The sequence below is a fragment of the Nymphalis io genome, chromosome 18 (genome assembly GCF_905147045.1).
Source record: "Nymphalis io chromosome 18, ilAglIoxx1.1, whole genome shotgun sequence".
Lineage (NCBI taxonomy): Eukaryota > Metazoa > Arthropoda > Insecta > Lepidoptera > Nymphalidae > Nymphalis > Nymphalis io.
The window spans coordinates 7,542,185-7,561,459 of NC_065905.1; the positions used below are offsets into that span (position 1 = coordinate 7,542,185).

Sequence of the window (19,275 nt, forward strand, 5' to 3'; positions counted from 1 at the left end):
TCTATGTCATCATTTTGTGATTGTATATTTTTTATAAAATATGTTTTTAGAAGTGAATAAATGCTCCGTAAAAACAAAGAATATTCATACACCCAAACATTTTCATAATACATATTAAGTATATTTTATAGAATAAATATATAAATAAAAATAATACGCTTTATTTATTGTGAATTGACAAATGTAAAATTATCAGCAGAATCTATTAAAAAAAGGAATATCTTTCGCTAGGGAAAATATATTGACATATTGATCGTCACGGTAAGAAATATAAACAATCCCTTACATCGTCGATGACCCACCAATCTTGGGAACTAAGGTATTATGTCCTTTGTGCTTTTGTCCTTCAAACTGGAACACAACTAGCTACCTTGGTGGTAAAGTTGTTGATGGTCAACTATAGGTAATAATTCTACATTGTTCTTGAAGATTACCAATAGCCTAAGGAGTTTTTTTGTAGACGAATGCAGTTTCGACATCTAAAGCTACTCCAAAATTAAAATATAAAACACTGAAAGTTATGGCACCGAACAGTGAGACGTGACAAATAGGATTTCAAAAGGAACCAATGTAAAATATTTATTTTATATATGATTCCTGACCCCGCCTTCTTTAACACGCGTGTGAAAACTATAAGGTACACCTAGTTATAAATTCTTAAGAAATATACCTACATAATTATTTAAACATAAAACGTTACGCGGCGTGACAGTCGTAATGAAAATCTACTTTTTTGTAACAATAAGTATTTTATAAATAAAAATGTCCACCTGAAATGTGTGTATTCCTGTTCCAACGACGTGTATTTTAATACTTTTCCTTCTTTATTCACTCCATAAAGTTGAACATTGTGTGCAAATAGATGGCGCTGATTCTTTAAATCTCGCTATTAAATCATACTTATTAAAAAAACGCCCAATGCTACCGGTATATACCATAGAAATGTCCACTGACCATTTGATTATCCTGCCATTTATAAAAATGTGAATGAAATTCTAAAGGTGCGACACATTGATTAATAAACAATGACCAAATTAAAATTGTCGGGAATCATTTTTTCTACATTAGTAACAATAAAAAAAAGATGTTGTATTACAATATATTTATTAAGGCGAAACTTTACAAACAATGCTAAAATAATAATCAAAAGTAAAGTAACGTAGGTATACGAAAAATAAAATACATTACAGTCAAAATAATCAAATATCTTTTTACAGCAGGCTCCGCGCCTAACTTTAACAATATTAAACTTATCATTAGGCCTTCCAAAACGATTTCCAATCAAAATCAGACTTTAATCGAACCACATACGGTCGAATACATATTACACTTCCAAAAACGTACATTACGGTCCCTCAAATACCAATTTCAAATACAATGCGCGCGATGTAACTTGGCCGGTTAGAAATTAGTAACGTTTGCGGACGGTACCTTAGGCTACAGATAATTACGCATATTTAAACGACATAAATCAAACCGGCCGACTTAGATTGCGCGTATTGTGTTGCCACCATTAGTCATCACAAACAATATATATTCGTGCAACCATTTCTTACTATATTTTCATATAATTTACTTAACAAGTCTATACCACTGATATGGGTGGATTGTGACAAGGTTCTAAAGCGTGTTACTTATTGAACTGTGCCACAAATATTATTATTCAATTTGATGTTTTATTTTAATCATAATAAGGCCTTAATTTATTAAGACAACATTTATAAGCAAGGTGATGTGATGATATTAAATACGATAGGACTTGCGTATTACAAAAACGTTAAAGATTAAACGATAGTTTCTTTCATTTTATACACAAAACAGACTATTACATTCCACAACATTCATGTGATGTTTATTTAATTTGAATTAAGAACGGAAAAAAAAAAACAATAATATGGAACAATCAACAGATACGGAAAAACTGAATTCGACTAAAAACTGTGTTATTTTACTTAAAAAAAACTCGGAAACATTAATTTATTTCGACGATTTTAACAATAAAAATTAAATATTAACATGGACAACATTTAGTTGCGTTTTTCGTTAACAAAAACACCACCAAATGTTGATATATGGATACTACTACTTTAAAAATTACAATTTCCATTTCAATCAATAATACGGCGGTCAAGGAACATAACGTGACCTACTTACAACCTGCATGTGTTTGACGAAATTCTGACACATGTTTATCTACCGTCCAGCAGCAGAGCAGCGTGGTGGAATAAGCTCCAATCCCTCTCCTAAAGAGAGGCCTGTACCCAGCAGGGGGACATTCAACTGCCGTTACTATCATTATTATCATTTAATCAATGTAAAAATCACACGGTTCTCGTATATATATAAAACATTAGTTTTTTTTATCAATTCATCCTATTACTTTCTTCACAATAATTTCAAATAATTTATAAATGTTTTTTTTTTTTGTTTATAATTATGATATAAATTTAGCAATTATCAACAAAAGTGAATAGAACCAGAAAGCCAGCCAGCTAGAGCCAATTAATATTTGTGCTTTTTATTTTTCCATAAATATATAAAATAATAATCATTATTCTTTATATATAATCTGTCTTCAAAATAAGAAAAAAAAAACAATTCTTAAATAAATGATATGATTCAAAAGTCTACAGTATATTATATATATTTAAATATAAATATATATATTTTAATATATAATTTAAATTAGATTTGATAGCTTTGAAGTGATGATCTTCCATTTAAAAAAATAATAGACCGTAAAATAAGGTTTCAAATATTATCGATATAATGCATGAATTATATTTTATATGCCAATACATAATTTTATATAATGACACACGAATACGTTAAATACATTTTAAATAATATTTAAAAATTAGTTTACAATAATGATGTATTTATTAAAATAAAACAAAATTACAACCAAATCAAAATAATTAACGGCCTTACATATAAAATTTTGTTTTGTTTAGTTAAACAGTTATTTCTCTGTCTAACATAGTTTATTTTACATTTGAAAGACAAAGACAGCTAATCATACTCTGAACAACATTATATAGTCAATTGCAATCACAGGAGGAGTAAAGACAAATAAACGCGATATCATTAGTCGATATCTCGAAAATGAAAAGTAAGTAGTTGAATGGATATATTATATACGAACGAAACCCGCGGCTTCGTCATAATTGAATTCTCTTTGTAAGGATAATCTTTTAAAATCAGCCATTTTAACGCACATAATGCCTATATGAATTATACACAAAAAATATTGAAATTATTAAAATGGCCGCCAACTCGCAAGAGGCAGTTATTTTGAAATTACAGATAGACATTTAAATTTTATTTATTTGTATAGAGTATGTGATATAGTGTGTATATATAAATCTAAGGTTTTTATCTTTACGCCTTCTACGATTCGAGAGAGTTATAGCCGTTTAACATGCGAATATCGTACAATCGATCGATCGATCTTACAATATTCCCTCCTTAGTATAATATAAGCAATACATGCTGGGAACATAACTTTATTTAAAACATTAAATATTAAACTGAGCTGTTCAATAATCGAATTATCGAAACACATCGAACTAAGTGAATATATATTGATTTGAAAGACAAACAATTACTTAAACGCCTTCAACAGATGTCAATAATAATCCGCCATTTTAGGTGATTGTGATTTTAAATACCGTAAGTTTTGAACTCTAGATGATGACATGCGAATATTAATAATCACTTCTCCCCTTGGCTTGGCTGTAGTCGGTTTAAAATTCGAATATGTTTTTCGACCAATTGGTTTCGAGTTCCCAGTTACGGTTTCAATCCAGGTCATCTGTCCGACTTGCCGGCATTGTGCAAATGGTTCGGCGCGTCCGCGAAAGCGAACTTCAGCCTGTACGCTTCCGCAACGAGCACGCTTATATTCGAATCCGTCCAATTTTGGGTCGGAACGTTTTGAAGAAGTATCATGAGCCCTTGGAAGTCCTTCTCTAATATCAATCTCTCTCTCCAATGTAGGAGGAACGCGGCACACACGTACAGTTGGAATGTCGCGAACCCGTCCGATTCGGCGAGGTAGGTGTCCCATAAACGTATTGTACAGGGTAACGGTATCTCCCTCGTTAGCAGATTGTTCATCCATCGGAATGAAAATTGGAGATAGTCGACTCCATGCTTCTGTAAGTGTTCGTGCAGCGGCAAATCTATACGTCTTATCAGTTCTTTCAGTTGGTTCACCTGTGGACAAGAATGGATCATGTTAATCAGTGACATATTGTTTTATAATAAAACCGTTCGGACCGAAACCCCCTACGGCGATAAACTCAGAAACTACCTATATAGACAGACAGCAGAGTGTTTCATGAGGAAGATTTTGGTAAATAATACATTAATATTTTTGTGTAAATTGGCTGAATATATAACAATAATTGTTGAAAATATTGGAAAAAATCATGACAAGAAACTTAGCAGTTGTTCTTACAGCTACTGAACTTGGATGTCTCGGAAAATCAAACAGTTTTTGATGACATCATACAGACCTTAGTAAGCTGAGCTTTATTAAATTTGATAAAACATTCTTTGCACGAGCCAAATATACGTTTGCTATTTTAGTTTATTTATTATTATAACAAGCGCAATCAATGTTGTCATCGTATCTGAACAAATTGGTCAGTAGAACTACATTTGATATTTATCAATCTCAGATGATAAAATAATGATAATATCAAATATGTCTTAAATTTATCGTTTATATGTATATAACAACACTTAATCATTAAGTGATAGTTTTAAAATGGTAACCTTATTTCATAGCCAATATGAAATATGCCAATATTTCATATATTTTAAAAAATTAATTTACATATTATATTTAGCCAATTATTTTTAAACAATCTAGTGTATAAAAGTATTATGATTCAAAAATTGTGTAAAGCATACGGCGCTGCGTTTAAACAAGTAATGTGAAACGTTATCTGAAGTGATACTCGTTCAATACTTAAGGTGAAGAGAATCTAAACGCCGAAGAGGGCACTGCACCAATTAAGCGATGGGTCATGCCAACTCTGCCGAGCATTAATCTGTTTCAAGGCAGGCGGTAAAAGGTAGCCTCATTAGGCTCCCATTTGGATGCGTTTAACTGCACCCTGTCATTCACTTCAACAAGCAGCACCTCTAATATGTCTAACAAGTAAATTCCACTCAAACTTCGAATAAGGCATATCATGCTTTATAAGTTTATACAGTTAATAAAAAAGCTTGAATAAGTTAATTGTATATTACTAGGTGCCCGATAAGACTTCAGTAACAGCCTGTAAATGTCCCACTGCTGGGCTAAGGCCTCCTCTCCCTTTTTGAGGAGAAGGTATGGAGTTTATTCCACCACGCTGCTTCAATGCGGGTTGGTGGAATACACATGAAATTAGACACATCCAGGTTTCCTGACGATGTTTTCCTTCACCGTATAGCTCGAGATGAATTATAATCACAAATTAAGCCCATGAAAATTCAGTGGTGATTGCCCGGGTTTGAACCCACGATCATCGATTAGGAATCACGAGTTCTTACCACTGGGCCATCTCGGTTTCTATATATTATATTTCGATAAGACTTCATAAATTCATAAAATTAATACAAAGATACCCCTCCCATTTTCTCTCCTCAAATTGATATTAATATTTCCAAAAATCTTTCCTTAGCGGATGCTTACTATGATATCTATTACCTATTTGGTAAATCTCAGCTTTTAAACTGAGTAGTTTTGGCTATGCGTTGATGGTCAGTCGGTTCAAATTATTTCATAAGTATTGATAATAATTAGTGAAATAAAGTAACTAATTAGTTTCTTGTTGGTAGAAAGTGATTAATAAAAAAAAACAACTACTGAGTTTCTTGTCAGTTCTACTATATAGAATCAATATTCCGAACCGAGTGTCAGCTTTTAATTTATTATATCTTTTAAAATGAAGATTATAAAGAGCTTATTCGAAAAGTATGTTTCATAGACTTCGTACTTTACTTTAAAACTGTGTAACACTTACTTTACTAAGGTGTACATAGAACCTTAAGATATAATTAATTTTCCATATAATTAAAAGTGACATTTGATTATGTAGCGGTAAGAAAATAAAAAGCACTAATACCTTGTACTGAATCCCCAGCTGTGCAAATATATAATTATCCTGTATACTATCTAGGAACTTAGATAGACACCAGAAGGAGTCTGCTTCTATGACGTCCCTTTGTTGTTCCGTCAGGCTATCCAGTGGAAAGTTGTCCAACTCCTTGCCTGGTGCTGCTTCTTGGAGGAACACCATAAAGAATGGTGTCACTAAGTCGTTGATACCTTGAACGTAGCCGGAGGCTGGATGTCGTATCGCCCATATGTACAAGATTCGTTCAAACATAACCTGAAAATAAATACATAAATATTGTAAATGTTAATATTTTTATTAGACAAAAAAACTACAAAACTATGTAATGTTAATGTTACATATAGCCTATTTGTATCAAAAGATTAGTAAGGGCAAATATACAATTTTGACATTGAAATGGTGCGATATCATTGATCGAGATCCTAAAATTTCTATAGTATATATTATGAATTAGTGAAAAAGTTAGCTAGTTGCCACATGTCATTGTTACGTGGGACATAACATCCATCACATGGTTAGTAAAGTCTTGTAAGAAATTCTGTATGCTATTTGCTAAAAGCTCTGCTATATTATGCACTACGAAAATTTCTTGGCATACATTTTTTTTATAATACTACATTATTTCACTTTACTAATTATATCTGCTTTAATTTTACTTCCGAAGTTCCGATAACAACTTTACCGACATTTAGAATGTCATATTTTCATGAATCCATAATGAATATTATAGGTAATTCCAGATCACAATCAAAGATATCACGTTAATTCAATGTCAAAGTTGTGTATTTGTTTTTACTTCTGTAGTTGGAATAGGATCTTCACTTAGCCTGTTCCAATTACCGGGGTAAAAACTGTTTCTTACAATTGGTTAGCCATCTGCCTTACAAATAATATAAGATGAAACCTGCCAATTTTGGGTATAGGAGTAAGATGTCACATTTATTCATCTGAACTCCGACAAATGGCCTAAATTGACTTTTATTACATTCTTATTATTAATGAAATTAATAGCATATATATTAAATGATTTTATCTAGCACTAGTTAGTGAATGTTACCTGTACTGTTATTTGTTGAAACAGAGCCACGAGTGGACTCATCCTGGGTATGTCTATGTGTATTTGTCTGTATGTGTCCTCTTCTCTTTCAGCGTCATAGTATTGCCGCACAAGATGCTTGTAGTCAGCTCTTTTCCTATCCAATGTTTCTGATCTTCTCTCAGCATTTGCTGGTAAATAGCCTGCTAGAAGACGCCACGTTACAGCTCTGGCCTGTAAGAATAATTAAAAATATTCTTCAAAATCAAATAATCAGTAAAAAAAATTCTAGACTATATGTAATAATAGCTCATCAGATTAGATAACAAGAACTTTTTTTTCCTTCCATTAATTTTATTGTAATTAATTAAATAATTTATATGTATATATAAATATCTATTACTAGGTTAAAAAATTATTTATTTTTATTTGAACCTAAAAAATCTACTCTTAGTAGATCGATAGAGAATTTAATACTTCCTTATAGTTACGAGCAAAAAATTTGACTTCAAAGGCATGAATAAAACTCCATAGAAATTTGTACTGTGTAACTTATAAATAAGTCATATAATAGCATGTATTATAACATTTACAAGTCAGAGAGAACATTCAAGGTTGTTACTGTAGTTGTACTTATTTCTAGAATATTAAGTGTGTATTAAAGATGATCATTAAAACAATAATTAATATTGAATTTAATAAAACTTAATATAATTTTAAAATAGAGGAATAATTTAATAAAGTCAAAGGTTATTCACCTACTATGCCTATAAACTTGTTTTTATATTGATTATAAATTATAGCTTGAACACTGTTTACTTTTATTCGTTAAATGACTCATCATTAAATAACAAATTATCATCACAATCACTGACCTTAGTTGGGATTCCAGACCAGCTTAGCTGTTTAAGTTCATTCAAGTCCAATACAGAACTTTCCAGGACTTGTTGAAACCTTTCCAATTTGGATTCACTGCTTTCTTCGCGGGATGTCAGTGCCGATAGTCTCACGGGACGAGGACGTCCCGGGTACCGCAATGGGCCTGAACTACCAGGAGCAACACCAATTTTACGCACTTCATTTTTTCTTACAGCAAGCGCCTCTTCCCTTGGTTTAATACTCTCACTCTCGACTTTGACGTCATTTTTGTTTACGTTCTTAGTACTATTCCGATGAGAATTTATAACATTTAAAGCTGCAGTCTGCGATATGGCTTTTGATATCTTTGTCTCCGCGATGCCGGAGATGATGTCGTCATCCCCCAAGTCCCAGGCATCATTCACGGACGCCTGGAATTGCTGATACGATGACCCCGACATAACCTCGCCTCGCTCAACCCTCTGACACGGTCTGCCCGGAACAGCTCGCTGTGGAGTCTTCCAGAACGTGTCAGCCGCCAATCCGTTCTTGTCATATTCGGCTTGGTCGCTTTCCATAATAACTTAGATCCAGAGACATTCTAAATAACTTAACTGAACAACAAAATATTACGAAGATGTTGATATGACATATCAATTGATCATAGACAACGATAGAACTATTTAATTTGTCAATTGTCATTTGTGTTTTACCACGACTTTAAAACAGATTATATAAGATTTGATGGTTTACTTATAGTTTACTATTTTATGAATTGCATGAATACTTATTATATTCTTTTACAGATTATTACTTCAATACATTTTAATGCAATGCAATGATACACAAATTAATATGTTTGACAAGCTTGACATTTATCGTAATAGTTAAAAGGTCATATTTGCTTAATTATAAATTTTATATTTATTTTATGATTAATTAATGTTTTTTTTTTTCAAAATTATTACAAAAGCTTATTCAAAACTCACATATGGCTTTCTTCAAAATGTTTTGATTTGTATTAGAATTAAAAAAACATTGTTTCCAGGTATCTTATTTAATCAATATCAGAATATTGTTACATCTTATTATATTTTCAACTAAAAATGGCGAGTCCTAACCCTGACCCAGATTTATCTTCCATGTTTATACGTAGAGGGGATGGTAAAACTTGCAAAAGTCCTACAAAATCGGAACCATCGTCCAGAAGAAACTCCCTAAAGAATATACCTGCAGAAGTAATAACGGTTAAAGACTTCTTCGACTTTATGAAAACTGCTTATCAAGTTTATGAACACTTGGAAGGCGATGAGGATGAGGGTAATAAAATAAACTGGGAGGAATTAACCAAGTTGACGGTAATCAACCATGTCATTGAACAGCAGGAGAGAGATCTTTTATATCAAACAGCGTTTACTGAACAAAAACCCATAACTAGTAAGAGTGATACAGCGATCGAAAGAAGGAATAGTGAAGAAAGGACTGATAAACGGTACAGTTGCAGCGAAATTGAAGGTAAGCCATAGACTAATTTTATTTTTTATAATTTAAAAACTAAATTCATAAGAAGGAACTGTTAATTTCAGGAAAAGGTCGTAGGCGCTCGTTACCTCGAGAAGCAAGAGTGGAAATGCTTGGAGTCTGGACGGAAGCGAATTTAAATTGCAAACTAAATGATGTATATACGTAAAATAATAATTGTTCATTTTTTTCTTCTTTTAAAGCTCTTTTACTAAGTATAAAGACCGCAATAAATACATTTTAATGTAATTTTCAGGTGATAAATGAAGGAATATTGGATTCTATCCTTCCTTATTTGGTTGGTTATAAGAAACCATCAAAAACGACTAGTGTGTATACTCCGATAATAAAGAAGACACCGTCAAATGTATCAACTGACGTTAAAAAACCAGCTAGTTTCGGAGGTAGGGTTGTTAATTGATAACTGATAATTATTGATGTTTTTTTTAATTGTTTAATTATTTATTGCTGTAGCCTTCGTGAATGAAAAAGAATCCAGAGATCGTCTAGGAAGGCGCAAGTCTTCTGTTGTTGCAGCACAAGAACGAAGTAACCAAAAACATGAGTAAGTTTTGATATTTTAAATCTATTTCTGAAATTGTGATTGTTTAAAAGTTATAAGTAGGTTTAGGGTTTAAAGTAATATAAGTTAAATGTAACTATTATTTAAATAATATTTTTATATACTTATTTATAATTTGAATATTCAATACAAATCCGATATGGTCTAGTGGCTAGGATACCTGGCTCTCACCCAGGAGGCTCGGGTTCGATTCCCGGTATCGGAATACATTTTATAAATGTATTTTTTTTGGTATGTAGAAAATTCATCATTTTAATAAATTATTATTCTCCAAGTGATAACATTTAAAAATGACGTGTGAAATAACTTTTTCGGGCTGGATAACGGATTCGGGATATCCAACTTCTTGATACCTGATTATTGTGTTTGAGTACCTATTATTTATAACGTTATGCGAGCTGGTGGGTTAGGAGTTGGTAAAGTTGAAGACAAACCACATTTTTTTTATTTCACATATTTGTACATTGCTTTGTTGATATATATATTTATAATACGTAGATATTTGGAATAAATGCAATATTATTACTTTTTAAGCCTAATTGTACTTACCACATTATATTTACTTTTCCAAATAGCATTTTTATATAAATAAAAATATAAATTAACAGAATGGCAATTGGGCCACCTGTATGATGATAATGGTAAGTAGTCTCCAACGCTCATAGACATTGTAAAGTAAAAAAAAAACTTACACTGGCTCACTTACCCTTCAAACCGAAACACATTAATACTAAGTATTGCTTTTTGGCGGTAGAACATGTGATGAGTGGGTGGTATCTTCATGAAAAAGGCTTGCTCTGTGCTGCCGTTAGTCAACCCGCCACCTTCATTTAAAATCCAGTTTTTGTAGCAACTGACCTCTATTTGCTCATGTTGCTCATTTATTCTTTTCAGTGGTGATGTCGAAATTCATGTTTGCGATGAGGTTAAAGGCTTGAAAAAGGATTTTAAATGTCCACAAAAGCTGCTGGTGTCTAAGATGGGTTATTTTGCGGACGTGACCGCCGGGCAGAGGTTGGAGGACATGGATATATCCGTGCACTGTGATATTCAGGTTGATAATTGAACATATTTGAATTATATTGTTTAATATTTTATAAATCATTAAAAAATAGAAACAAATAAAAATAACAGAAGTTTGTGTTTGTAGCGGGAACAATAACAATAGTGTTATAGTTTATGTTAGTATCATATTAAATAAACTGCAACCCCTACAAATATTGTATATAATCGTGAAGAAAATAATTTTAGACATAAAATGAATTGATACTTAAGAGATTAAAAATAATAGTTATTATTATTTCTATGGGGAATTCGTTTTTAGATCTTCGACTGGTTGATGCGATGGGTGAAGCGTGATACGATTCTGGTTGCTGACTGGCCGCTCCTGGACCCTCATAATGTTGTACCCATTCTCGTTTCAGCTTCGTTTCTGCAGGTTTGTCAAATATGCAAGGTTTGTTTAATATAACATTTACAATACAATTAATAGTCAATTTAACTATACCTTTGTTTTCATATGTTAACGATTATTTTTGGCCTTTAATCTTAACTACTAGAAAAAGATTTTGTATTGGGAAAATAATTTGCAAGATCACCTTCTTAGCGTAATATGAAAGTTATGATGATATTTGTATTATTATTATAGATGGAACCACTTCTGCACGACTGCCTCATCTATTGCCACGCCCACATGAATGATATCGTTAAAACTTCAACCAATCTGGCGTGCCTTAGTGATGCACTTTTGACTAGGTAAGGATAATAATTTGTTTTGTGCAGTGTAAGAGCATTATATAGATATTATTATCAAATTTGGAATCTACAGTCGCCTCTGCATAATCGGATACGGTAGACGTCACGTTCGAAAGTCATATTTTCGCAAAATTAGCCCCAGCAATGTTCTCAAGTATAATCATCAAATAAACTGCTGCTTGTAAAGCATTAAAACTAATGAGTATTTTTAAATTATTTTAACAAGTAGAGAGTTCTGCGTTAATCGTGAGCTCAAAATGTTATCTTCTTTAGCACTCAAATATTCGACGCCAACATCAGTCATTGTTTTACGTGAACAATTTCGTTGGATTTTTGAGCCTCAGCATTTGGGGCTGGAACAAGGAAAGGCAAAAAACTGCTTACTTCAACAAACTCTAAAAAACAATTGAGTAAAAGGAACGGCGAACCGCGAGTAAAATTTCTCTAATAATAACTGTAAACTTTTGAATCGCTCGAAGATCAGGGCCTTAACATTAGACATATTTCCTTCTAACTTCACTTACAACTCCTAGATTGGCCGCTATGTACACCAACGCCGAGTTAGAAGCTATCCGCGACCGCAAAGACAAGATACAATCCCGTTTGTATTGCAAAATGATCCTGTCTCTAGCTGAACCAGTGCCGGAGACTCTACGAGGACATTACGCAACTTTAGCCACACTCTTTAAATGCAGCAAGTAAGCAAGGGACGACTTTATTCTATAGTTGCTCGAAATAGTCACAATTAAATCTGCAGAGTTCCTGATAATAATCCTGTCTTATATAGTTGTTGCTTTTTAACAGTTCCTACTATGCCGCACATTATAAATTATTGTGTTATAAATGTTTAATTACGAATATTTAATATGTTCATTTTTGTTAAGCAGTCGATGACCTCTAACTTTAAGGTCCATATGTTTTGCCTCTGAATGCCCAATCATAATTATTATCTTCTCAACTCCAAATGCAGTCCAAATCTTGTTCTTTAACAGATGCAATAAATTGTTGGGTCGTCACATCGCGGAGCAGGTACCGTGTCAGCCTGCCAACATGCGCATAGACAGGCGCGGAAACGTTATTTCTACTCATACCAAGTTAGTACAACATGTAAAATATTTTTTTTTAGATCTTGATCTTTCGTTATTTGATTTTTATAAATTTGGTAATTATAATTTACTGAAAAGCAATTTATGTGAAGTGATCAAGGGCATAATCAAGCTTAACGATCTGACAAAACGAACACCCCTACTAGCAGATTTGATTAAATGCCTCAAGAATATATCTAATTTTTTCCTATTTATTTATTATAAAAACTTACATTCTCAGTGAATTTTTATTACATACCTATCTATATTCATCATAAACGTCTAACTCTAGGGACTTATCTTGGAGCCTTAATGAGTACATAACCTGGTTGTACGGTGAGCTGCGGTCGTGGCGACGCGTCTACTGGCGGCTGTGGGCAGATTGCCACTTTCTTCGCTGTCAACTGTGTGACTCATATTTTCCGGCATACCAGGTCAATGCACATCATCGGTACAATCTGTTCAACAGGATATTGAAAAGACGGTTTTGAAATTGGATTTATGTTGTAATAAATCCGACGCCATATGTGTTATTAGTGTCTGTCAAATTAAAAAAAAAATCGCATTATACAAATATTGGTGTAGTTATTCGCATATGCAATCAATTTGTGCTTTTATTGCAAGTGGTACATGTGCAGATGGAGTGGTGCTCGCAGCACGGTGAAGGCGCGCACGCTTTGGCCCTGGAGGGGCGCGCGCTGTCCGCCGCACGGCACGCGTGCTGCGGGGAGCGCGCCTACCGCTTCGAGACCATCCCTAGGAACACGGTCAGATATTTATGGTCAAAGAATGGAGATTTTATTTCCAGTGACCAGTGAATATAATAATAAATATTCTTCGGCTTTTAACAATCCATTCAGTTGCTAATACAAATCGGGTTAAAACTTTTAGACGATAGAATAAATTACTACAATTTTTTTTTAACATATTACGTAACAGCTGGTAATATGTACTAAAACACATCGATTCTATTCTCCAAACTCTTAAGTTACGTTATTAACTATGTCGCGTATAATATTTGTATTTCATGTTCCCTTTTAAGTTTTAAAGATAACTTTAATAAATTATTAAATCAATGAATGTCAATTTTTCTTGCGTAATAATCCCTTTTTTTGTATTTAATTTTAATCACTATTACCAACTGGTTGATTTTGTACATAATTGTTTAAAGTTATTAGTGAAAACTTGATTGGTATTATTTTATTTTTGTGTTATTGTACTGTATAATTACCGAAAAATTAATTAAATAAATAATAATCTAAAGATAAAATCAGGGTTGTCAGTTCCGCGAACACGTGCCGGACGAGCGGCTGGCTTCCGATGGAGCTGTAATGGAACTGTACAACAATTTCCGAGACATCATTGCCATGAGACCTCCTCAGCTAATGTTTCCAGAGAGGCTAACTAAGCTCGTACCAAGAGGTAAATCTGTACACTTTACAGTCCGTTCCAATTCGAAATGGTCCAGCTTATAATGAACGTGACTTTAACTGAAAAAGGCGGGTACAAATCGAGGTAAGCTCCAGGACGTTTGTCGTGATTGGCGGATAGAAAAACTTCTTGAGGAAACACGCTGGTGTCGAATTTGTTTTAATTTTTAAACTCGAAGCCTAAAAAAGCCGAGATGGCCCTGTGGTAAGAACGCGTGAATCTTAACCGATGATCGTGGGTTCAAACCCGGGCAAGCACCACTGAATTTTCATGTGCTTAATTTGTGATTATAATTCATCTCGTGCTTTACGGTGAAGGAAAACATCGTGAGGAAACCTGCATGTGTCTAATTTCACTGAAATTCTGCCACATGTGAATTCTACCAACCCGCATTGGAGTAGCGTGGTGGAATAAGCTCCAAACCTTCTCCTCAAAAAGAGGAGAGGAGGCCTTTAGCCCAGCAGTGGGACATTCACAGGCTGTTACGGTTACGGTTACGGTTTAAACTCGCTATTCTTAGGGGTTCTATCCAAGATCAATTTTTTTGATAAAAAGGTCACTCTAGGCTCTATTATGTATTAATATATAAAACTGTTTAAATATATATTTATTAATGATATAAGGACATATCACATAATATTCCCACCTCTCTGGCGTACTGCCAAATATATAGATACTTCTTCTTATAGGTTTTGTCACAGATATTAAGATAATTGCATAGACAGTAAATGAAATAACTGAGCATATTCCTAACACAAGTCAATCTTCTAAATGTTTAAACACACGAGGTATCGTATTAAACTACAATTCTACAGAAACCGGTGAAGATCCAAGCGGTCGTCTTCAGTGCAGGGAGGTGTTCTGGTGGGAGGGTATCCAGCTCGTACCATCTCGACAGCCGCTCGGCCTACTTGGTCGACTCTATACTAGCAACACCAAGTTCAACCGTGAGAATGACAGAATATTTATTTATTTAAGTGTTTGATGACTTGCTAATGACTTCTTGACAATAGTTATTTATCCATTGTCGATGAAAAAATAAATAGGATAAGAGATAAAAAAGGCTTTTATCGATTCGGTAATGATTTTAAAGCGTTTAGTTTTTTTTAAATAATTTTGTCGGTACAAATAGTCTGAGTTTTGGGATTAAAATATAAGTAGTATTTCAAAAAGCATTGAACCATGCATAATTATTGCTTATTTCAAATGTGTTTTTTTACATATTATCGTCATAAGCAAGTCGTCGCTGTAGTATAAATATTAATCTTAGGTAATTAGTTTACAAAGCCAATAGAAGACCGCTGTAAATACGCTCTCCACATTGGCAGACGTAGTTCCATTCATGACGCTTGTTGACAAAATTTCAGCCTCGTTTTTTGAGGTCTTTTTTCACGGCATTGCGATATAATTTTTTTTATTTATAAAGCTGAATATACTATTTTATTAATTATACGAAATCTATTGTATATGTCGTACCGATACTAAAAATTATGAGATTTTTTTAAGTTTTCTCACGGGAATGCATGTGAGAAAATACCTCTATTGATTGGTTCAAATTCAAAGATGGAGAGGATAATTGGAGATAATCCAGTAAGTATCACAGCGGATCATTTAGAGGCAAAGATGAAAGCTAGTTAATTCATAAAATATTACCATACCATTATACAAATAACACTAAACAACAATGCGATCATTGCAAGACAGCATTAGTACACGGATTGCGATAGAATAACGCATCCATCCATACCGAATCGTGCGCAGCGAACGCGCGTCCTGGCTCGCCCGTATTGGGTGTGGCTCGCACATCAGTGCAGTCGATCTCTGGGAATGGCTCGACTGTTACGTGCACGTCACCAGAAGTTCAGGAAGCGAAGCCAAAAACTCCAGTTAAGGAAGATAGCCCAAGAAAGGTAAGTCCGGCTCGAAGGACCATTCTGTGTTTAGATAGAAAATGCAACGGAAGAGTTATGATTAGAGATAAGTACTCGTATATTATTTATGTTCAAGGTTTCTATTCCTACTGCGTTTCTATGTCGAAAAGCATCATTAGTAATCTGTATTTAATTAAAATAGAAGAAAACATTACCTACACTTTTCTAAAGATCTTCAAAATAACCAATTACCAGAAACGCACTATGAAAAGTCATTTATGTCAAACGCACTTGTAGATTTTACAAAAAAACAACAAAACAAATACAACAGCAAAAACCCATATATTTGCTTTGAAAGTAGATAAAATATGCACAGAATCATGCTTTTCATAAAAACCATTTATCATTAAAACCTATTGTGTGATTGTATTTTTCACTTTATATAAGTTTGTAGACCCATTTGTGTTGTTAATGTCCTGTGTTGTTCAGTGTTCGTCACGAAGATTTATCTAAAGCTTAAAAAGTAGTTATAGTAACTTTTTAAATTACTATTGGGAATATTCATCGAACGTTATATTTATTTTCGGCATTTTAATAAAAAAATATTTTACCTATTGATGTGGACAATATCGATTTGATCAAGGTACGAACAGATTTTTGTTTCGCTTTTGCTGTGATGTCATTATTATGTCTGTGATTTCGATGAAAGCACAATAATTTTTTTACCCTAATTGTTATCAGAAAAATGTTAAGCTTTATGTTTTTTTATATTATTTTATAAATAGAGTGTTCATGAGAGAGTAATAAAGACAATAATTACCTTAATTAAACAACGATCTAATTTATATTTCAACTTGGCCGTGTTGCAAAGCAAGGCGCGGGCAGCGGCGAAGGTGGAGACGCTGAGTCTAGTGATTCCAGCGAACAGAGCTCGGACAGCGACCGCAGTGAGGAGGACGTGCCTCGACGCTCCCGTGCAAGAACCAGGGCCCCACCCCCGCCCCCAGCTTCTAGGAACAAGTGAGCTATGACTTAGGAATATTAAATAGATATTGATTAGAAAAGGGAAATCATAATTACTAAAAAAAAGGCATAACAGGGTTGCCAAATAGATTTAGCTAATATTCCTTAAAAATACCTATTTATAATAGAATTTAATATTGGTGTTAGTGCTCGTCGTGGTCGCGTGCAAGGTCGTGTGTGGGCGGCGACTCAGTCTGCGCGCAGCAACCAGGATGGACAGCGACGTTTCGAAGAACGCGCCGCGACACACATGCGCGCCGCACTCGCACGCAGGCACCAGCGTACCGCTCGCCATCGTGACCATCCTGGTCAGTTTTATGAATACAATAATTTTGTCAGCAAGGCATTCTTTTTCTCTGTAGGATACCTCCTATGACTGTAGAGCTAGCATATAAGACCAAAAATTTAGGTCTGGTAAATAACAAGCGATCATGTATTTCTGTTGAAAGATACGTGTGCATTAGAATGACAGATCAGCTTTAAAATATTACCAACATTTCAGAAAATGTGCTCTGAAATTAGGCAGTGTTTTAACTCCCGCGCCTCAGAAAGCATATAGGTAGGTAAAACCGATGGTCTTGCGAACTTTTGTCTTGTCAGATTTTCCGCCCCATCGGATTACAAGAGTGAAAGAATAGAGTACACTTCTGTTTGCGCACACCCAAGTTGCTAATCATCAACAGACTATAACGTGAACCATTCAATATCGTTTACTTAATGAATAATATATTTTATCTCAAGTATTATAACTTTTACTGAAATGAAACTTGGTGTAATATTTTTTATAAATACAAATATTAATCACCAATTCTGCCGCAGGCGGCGCATACGCGCGTCTGGAGGCGGAGTGGCGCGAGCGTCACGGCGCACGCGCTCGCCCCGCGGCCTCCGCGCGCGGCCGACCCGCACTCAAGTACAAGTGAACGTGCTTTCACGAGATTTAGAGAATTATGATCATTACACGATCTTAGTAGTGATGTTATTTGTTTCATTAAAACCCTTAATACAATTTAATCATGGCTGTATAGCTATTACATAGTAGTAACAGCCTGTGTATGTCCCACTGCTGGGCTAAAGGCCTCCTCCCCTCTTTTTGAGGAGAAATTTTGGAGCTTATTCCACCACGCTGCTCCAATGCGGGTTGGTGGAATACACATGTGGCAGAGTTTTAGTGAAATTAGACACATGCAGGTTTCCTCACGATGTTTTCCGTCACCGTAAAGCACGAGATGAATTAAATTCACAAATCAAGCACATGAAAATTCAGAGGTGCTTGCCTGGGTTTGAACCCACGGTCATCGGTTAAGATTCACGCGTTCTTACTACACGTATGTACATATGAGTATATAAATAAAGCACTAATATCATAAAGAGGTAAGTAAGTCTTGTTTGTTTTTCCGCATTTAGGAAACACTACTAATCCGCTTGATCTGGTTTTTTCAAATATAATATACACAATATTGAAGAGAAAACTTTGAAAGATTTGTAATCTAAAAGTGACCACAAATATCCGCGGCCAAGGATAAAATCGAGATTTACACTTACATTGCCGTCGACTCTTTAATAACTGACTTTTTTAATTTATTTCTTTCGCTTAACTGTATACAATTAGGTGGTACTTACACGAACACAATAAATAAGAATAACATAATTAATTGTATCATATTAGATGTAAATACAGCATGCAAAAATATTTAAAATAACACTCTAAGATGTTTGTTTTCATTACTTGCCGGAATTCTCTCAAAATATTTGTAATGTTATATTTAAAAAAATTAAGTATACCGTATCTTTTTTATGGGTGTAAACCTAAGATTAAATATTAATTTTGTCCAGCATTGCAAATGGTTAAACAAAGGACAATGTAGTTTCTATATCCGGTTGGTAGATACTTGCCTTTCACGCTGAAGGTTGTGGGTTCGATTCCCACCCAGGACAGACATTTGTGTGCATGAACATGTCTGTTTGTCCTGAGTCT

General features: G+C 34.0%; 2 protein-coding genes and 1 non-coding gene across 3 annotated transcripts; 2 read left to right on the forward strand and 1 right to left on the reverse strand.

Annotated features, from left to right (window-relative positions):
- Nucleotides 1-2,857: 2,857 nt before the first annotated feature.
- On the reverse strand, nucleotides 2,858-8,685 carry LOC126775718 (TBC1 domain family member 22B). The gene is made up of 4 exons (XM_050497801.1): nucleotides 8,046-8,685; nucleotides 7,192-7,404; nucleotides 6,123-6,389; nucleotides 2,858-4,218 (listed from the first exon to the last, which is right to left on the reverse strand). The coding sequence occupies exons 1-4, from the start codon at nucleotides 8,604-8,606 to the stop codon at nucleotides 3,811-3,813; spliced, it is 1,449 nt and encodes a 482-aa protein (XP_050353758.1). The 5' UTR covers nucleotides 8,607-8,685; the 3' UTR covers nucleotides 2,858-3,810.
- Nucleotides 8,686-9,029: 344 nt separating this feature from the next.
- Nucleotides 9,030-18,235, forward strand: LOC126775708 (SANT and BTB domain regulator of class switch recombination). Its single transcript, XM_050497784.1, has 17 exons — nucleotides 9,030-9,543; nucleotides 9,615-9,706; nucleotides 9,806-9,953; nucleotides 10,024-10,114; nucleotides 11,027-11,186; nucleotides 11,457-11,570; nucleotides 11,781-11,887; nucleotides 12,421-12,585; nucleotides 12,880-12,981; nucleotides 13,265-13,406; nucleotides 13,611-13,739; nucleotides 14,247-14,394; nucleotides 15,219-15,350; nucleotides 16,165-16,313; nucleotides 17,146-17,294; nucleotides 17,445-17,605; nucleotides 18,117-18,235. The coding sequence occupies exons 1-17, from the start codon at nucleotides 9,135-9,137 to the stop codon at nucleotides 18,218-18,220; spliced, it is 2,502 nt and encodes an 833-aa protein (XP_050353741.1). The 5' UTR covers nucleotides 9,030-9,134; the 3' UTR covers nucleotides 18,221-18,235.
- Nucleotides 10,266-10,337, forward strand: Trnae-cuc (transfer RNA glutamic acid (anticodon CUC)). Its single transcript has one exon. It is a non-coding gene; the product is annotated as a tRNA-Glu (tRNA).
- Nucleotides 18,236-19,275: the final 1,040 nt, after the last annotated feature.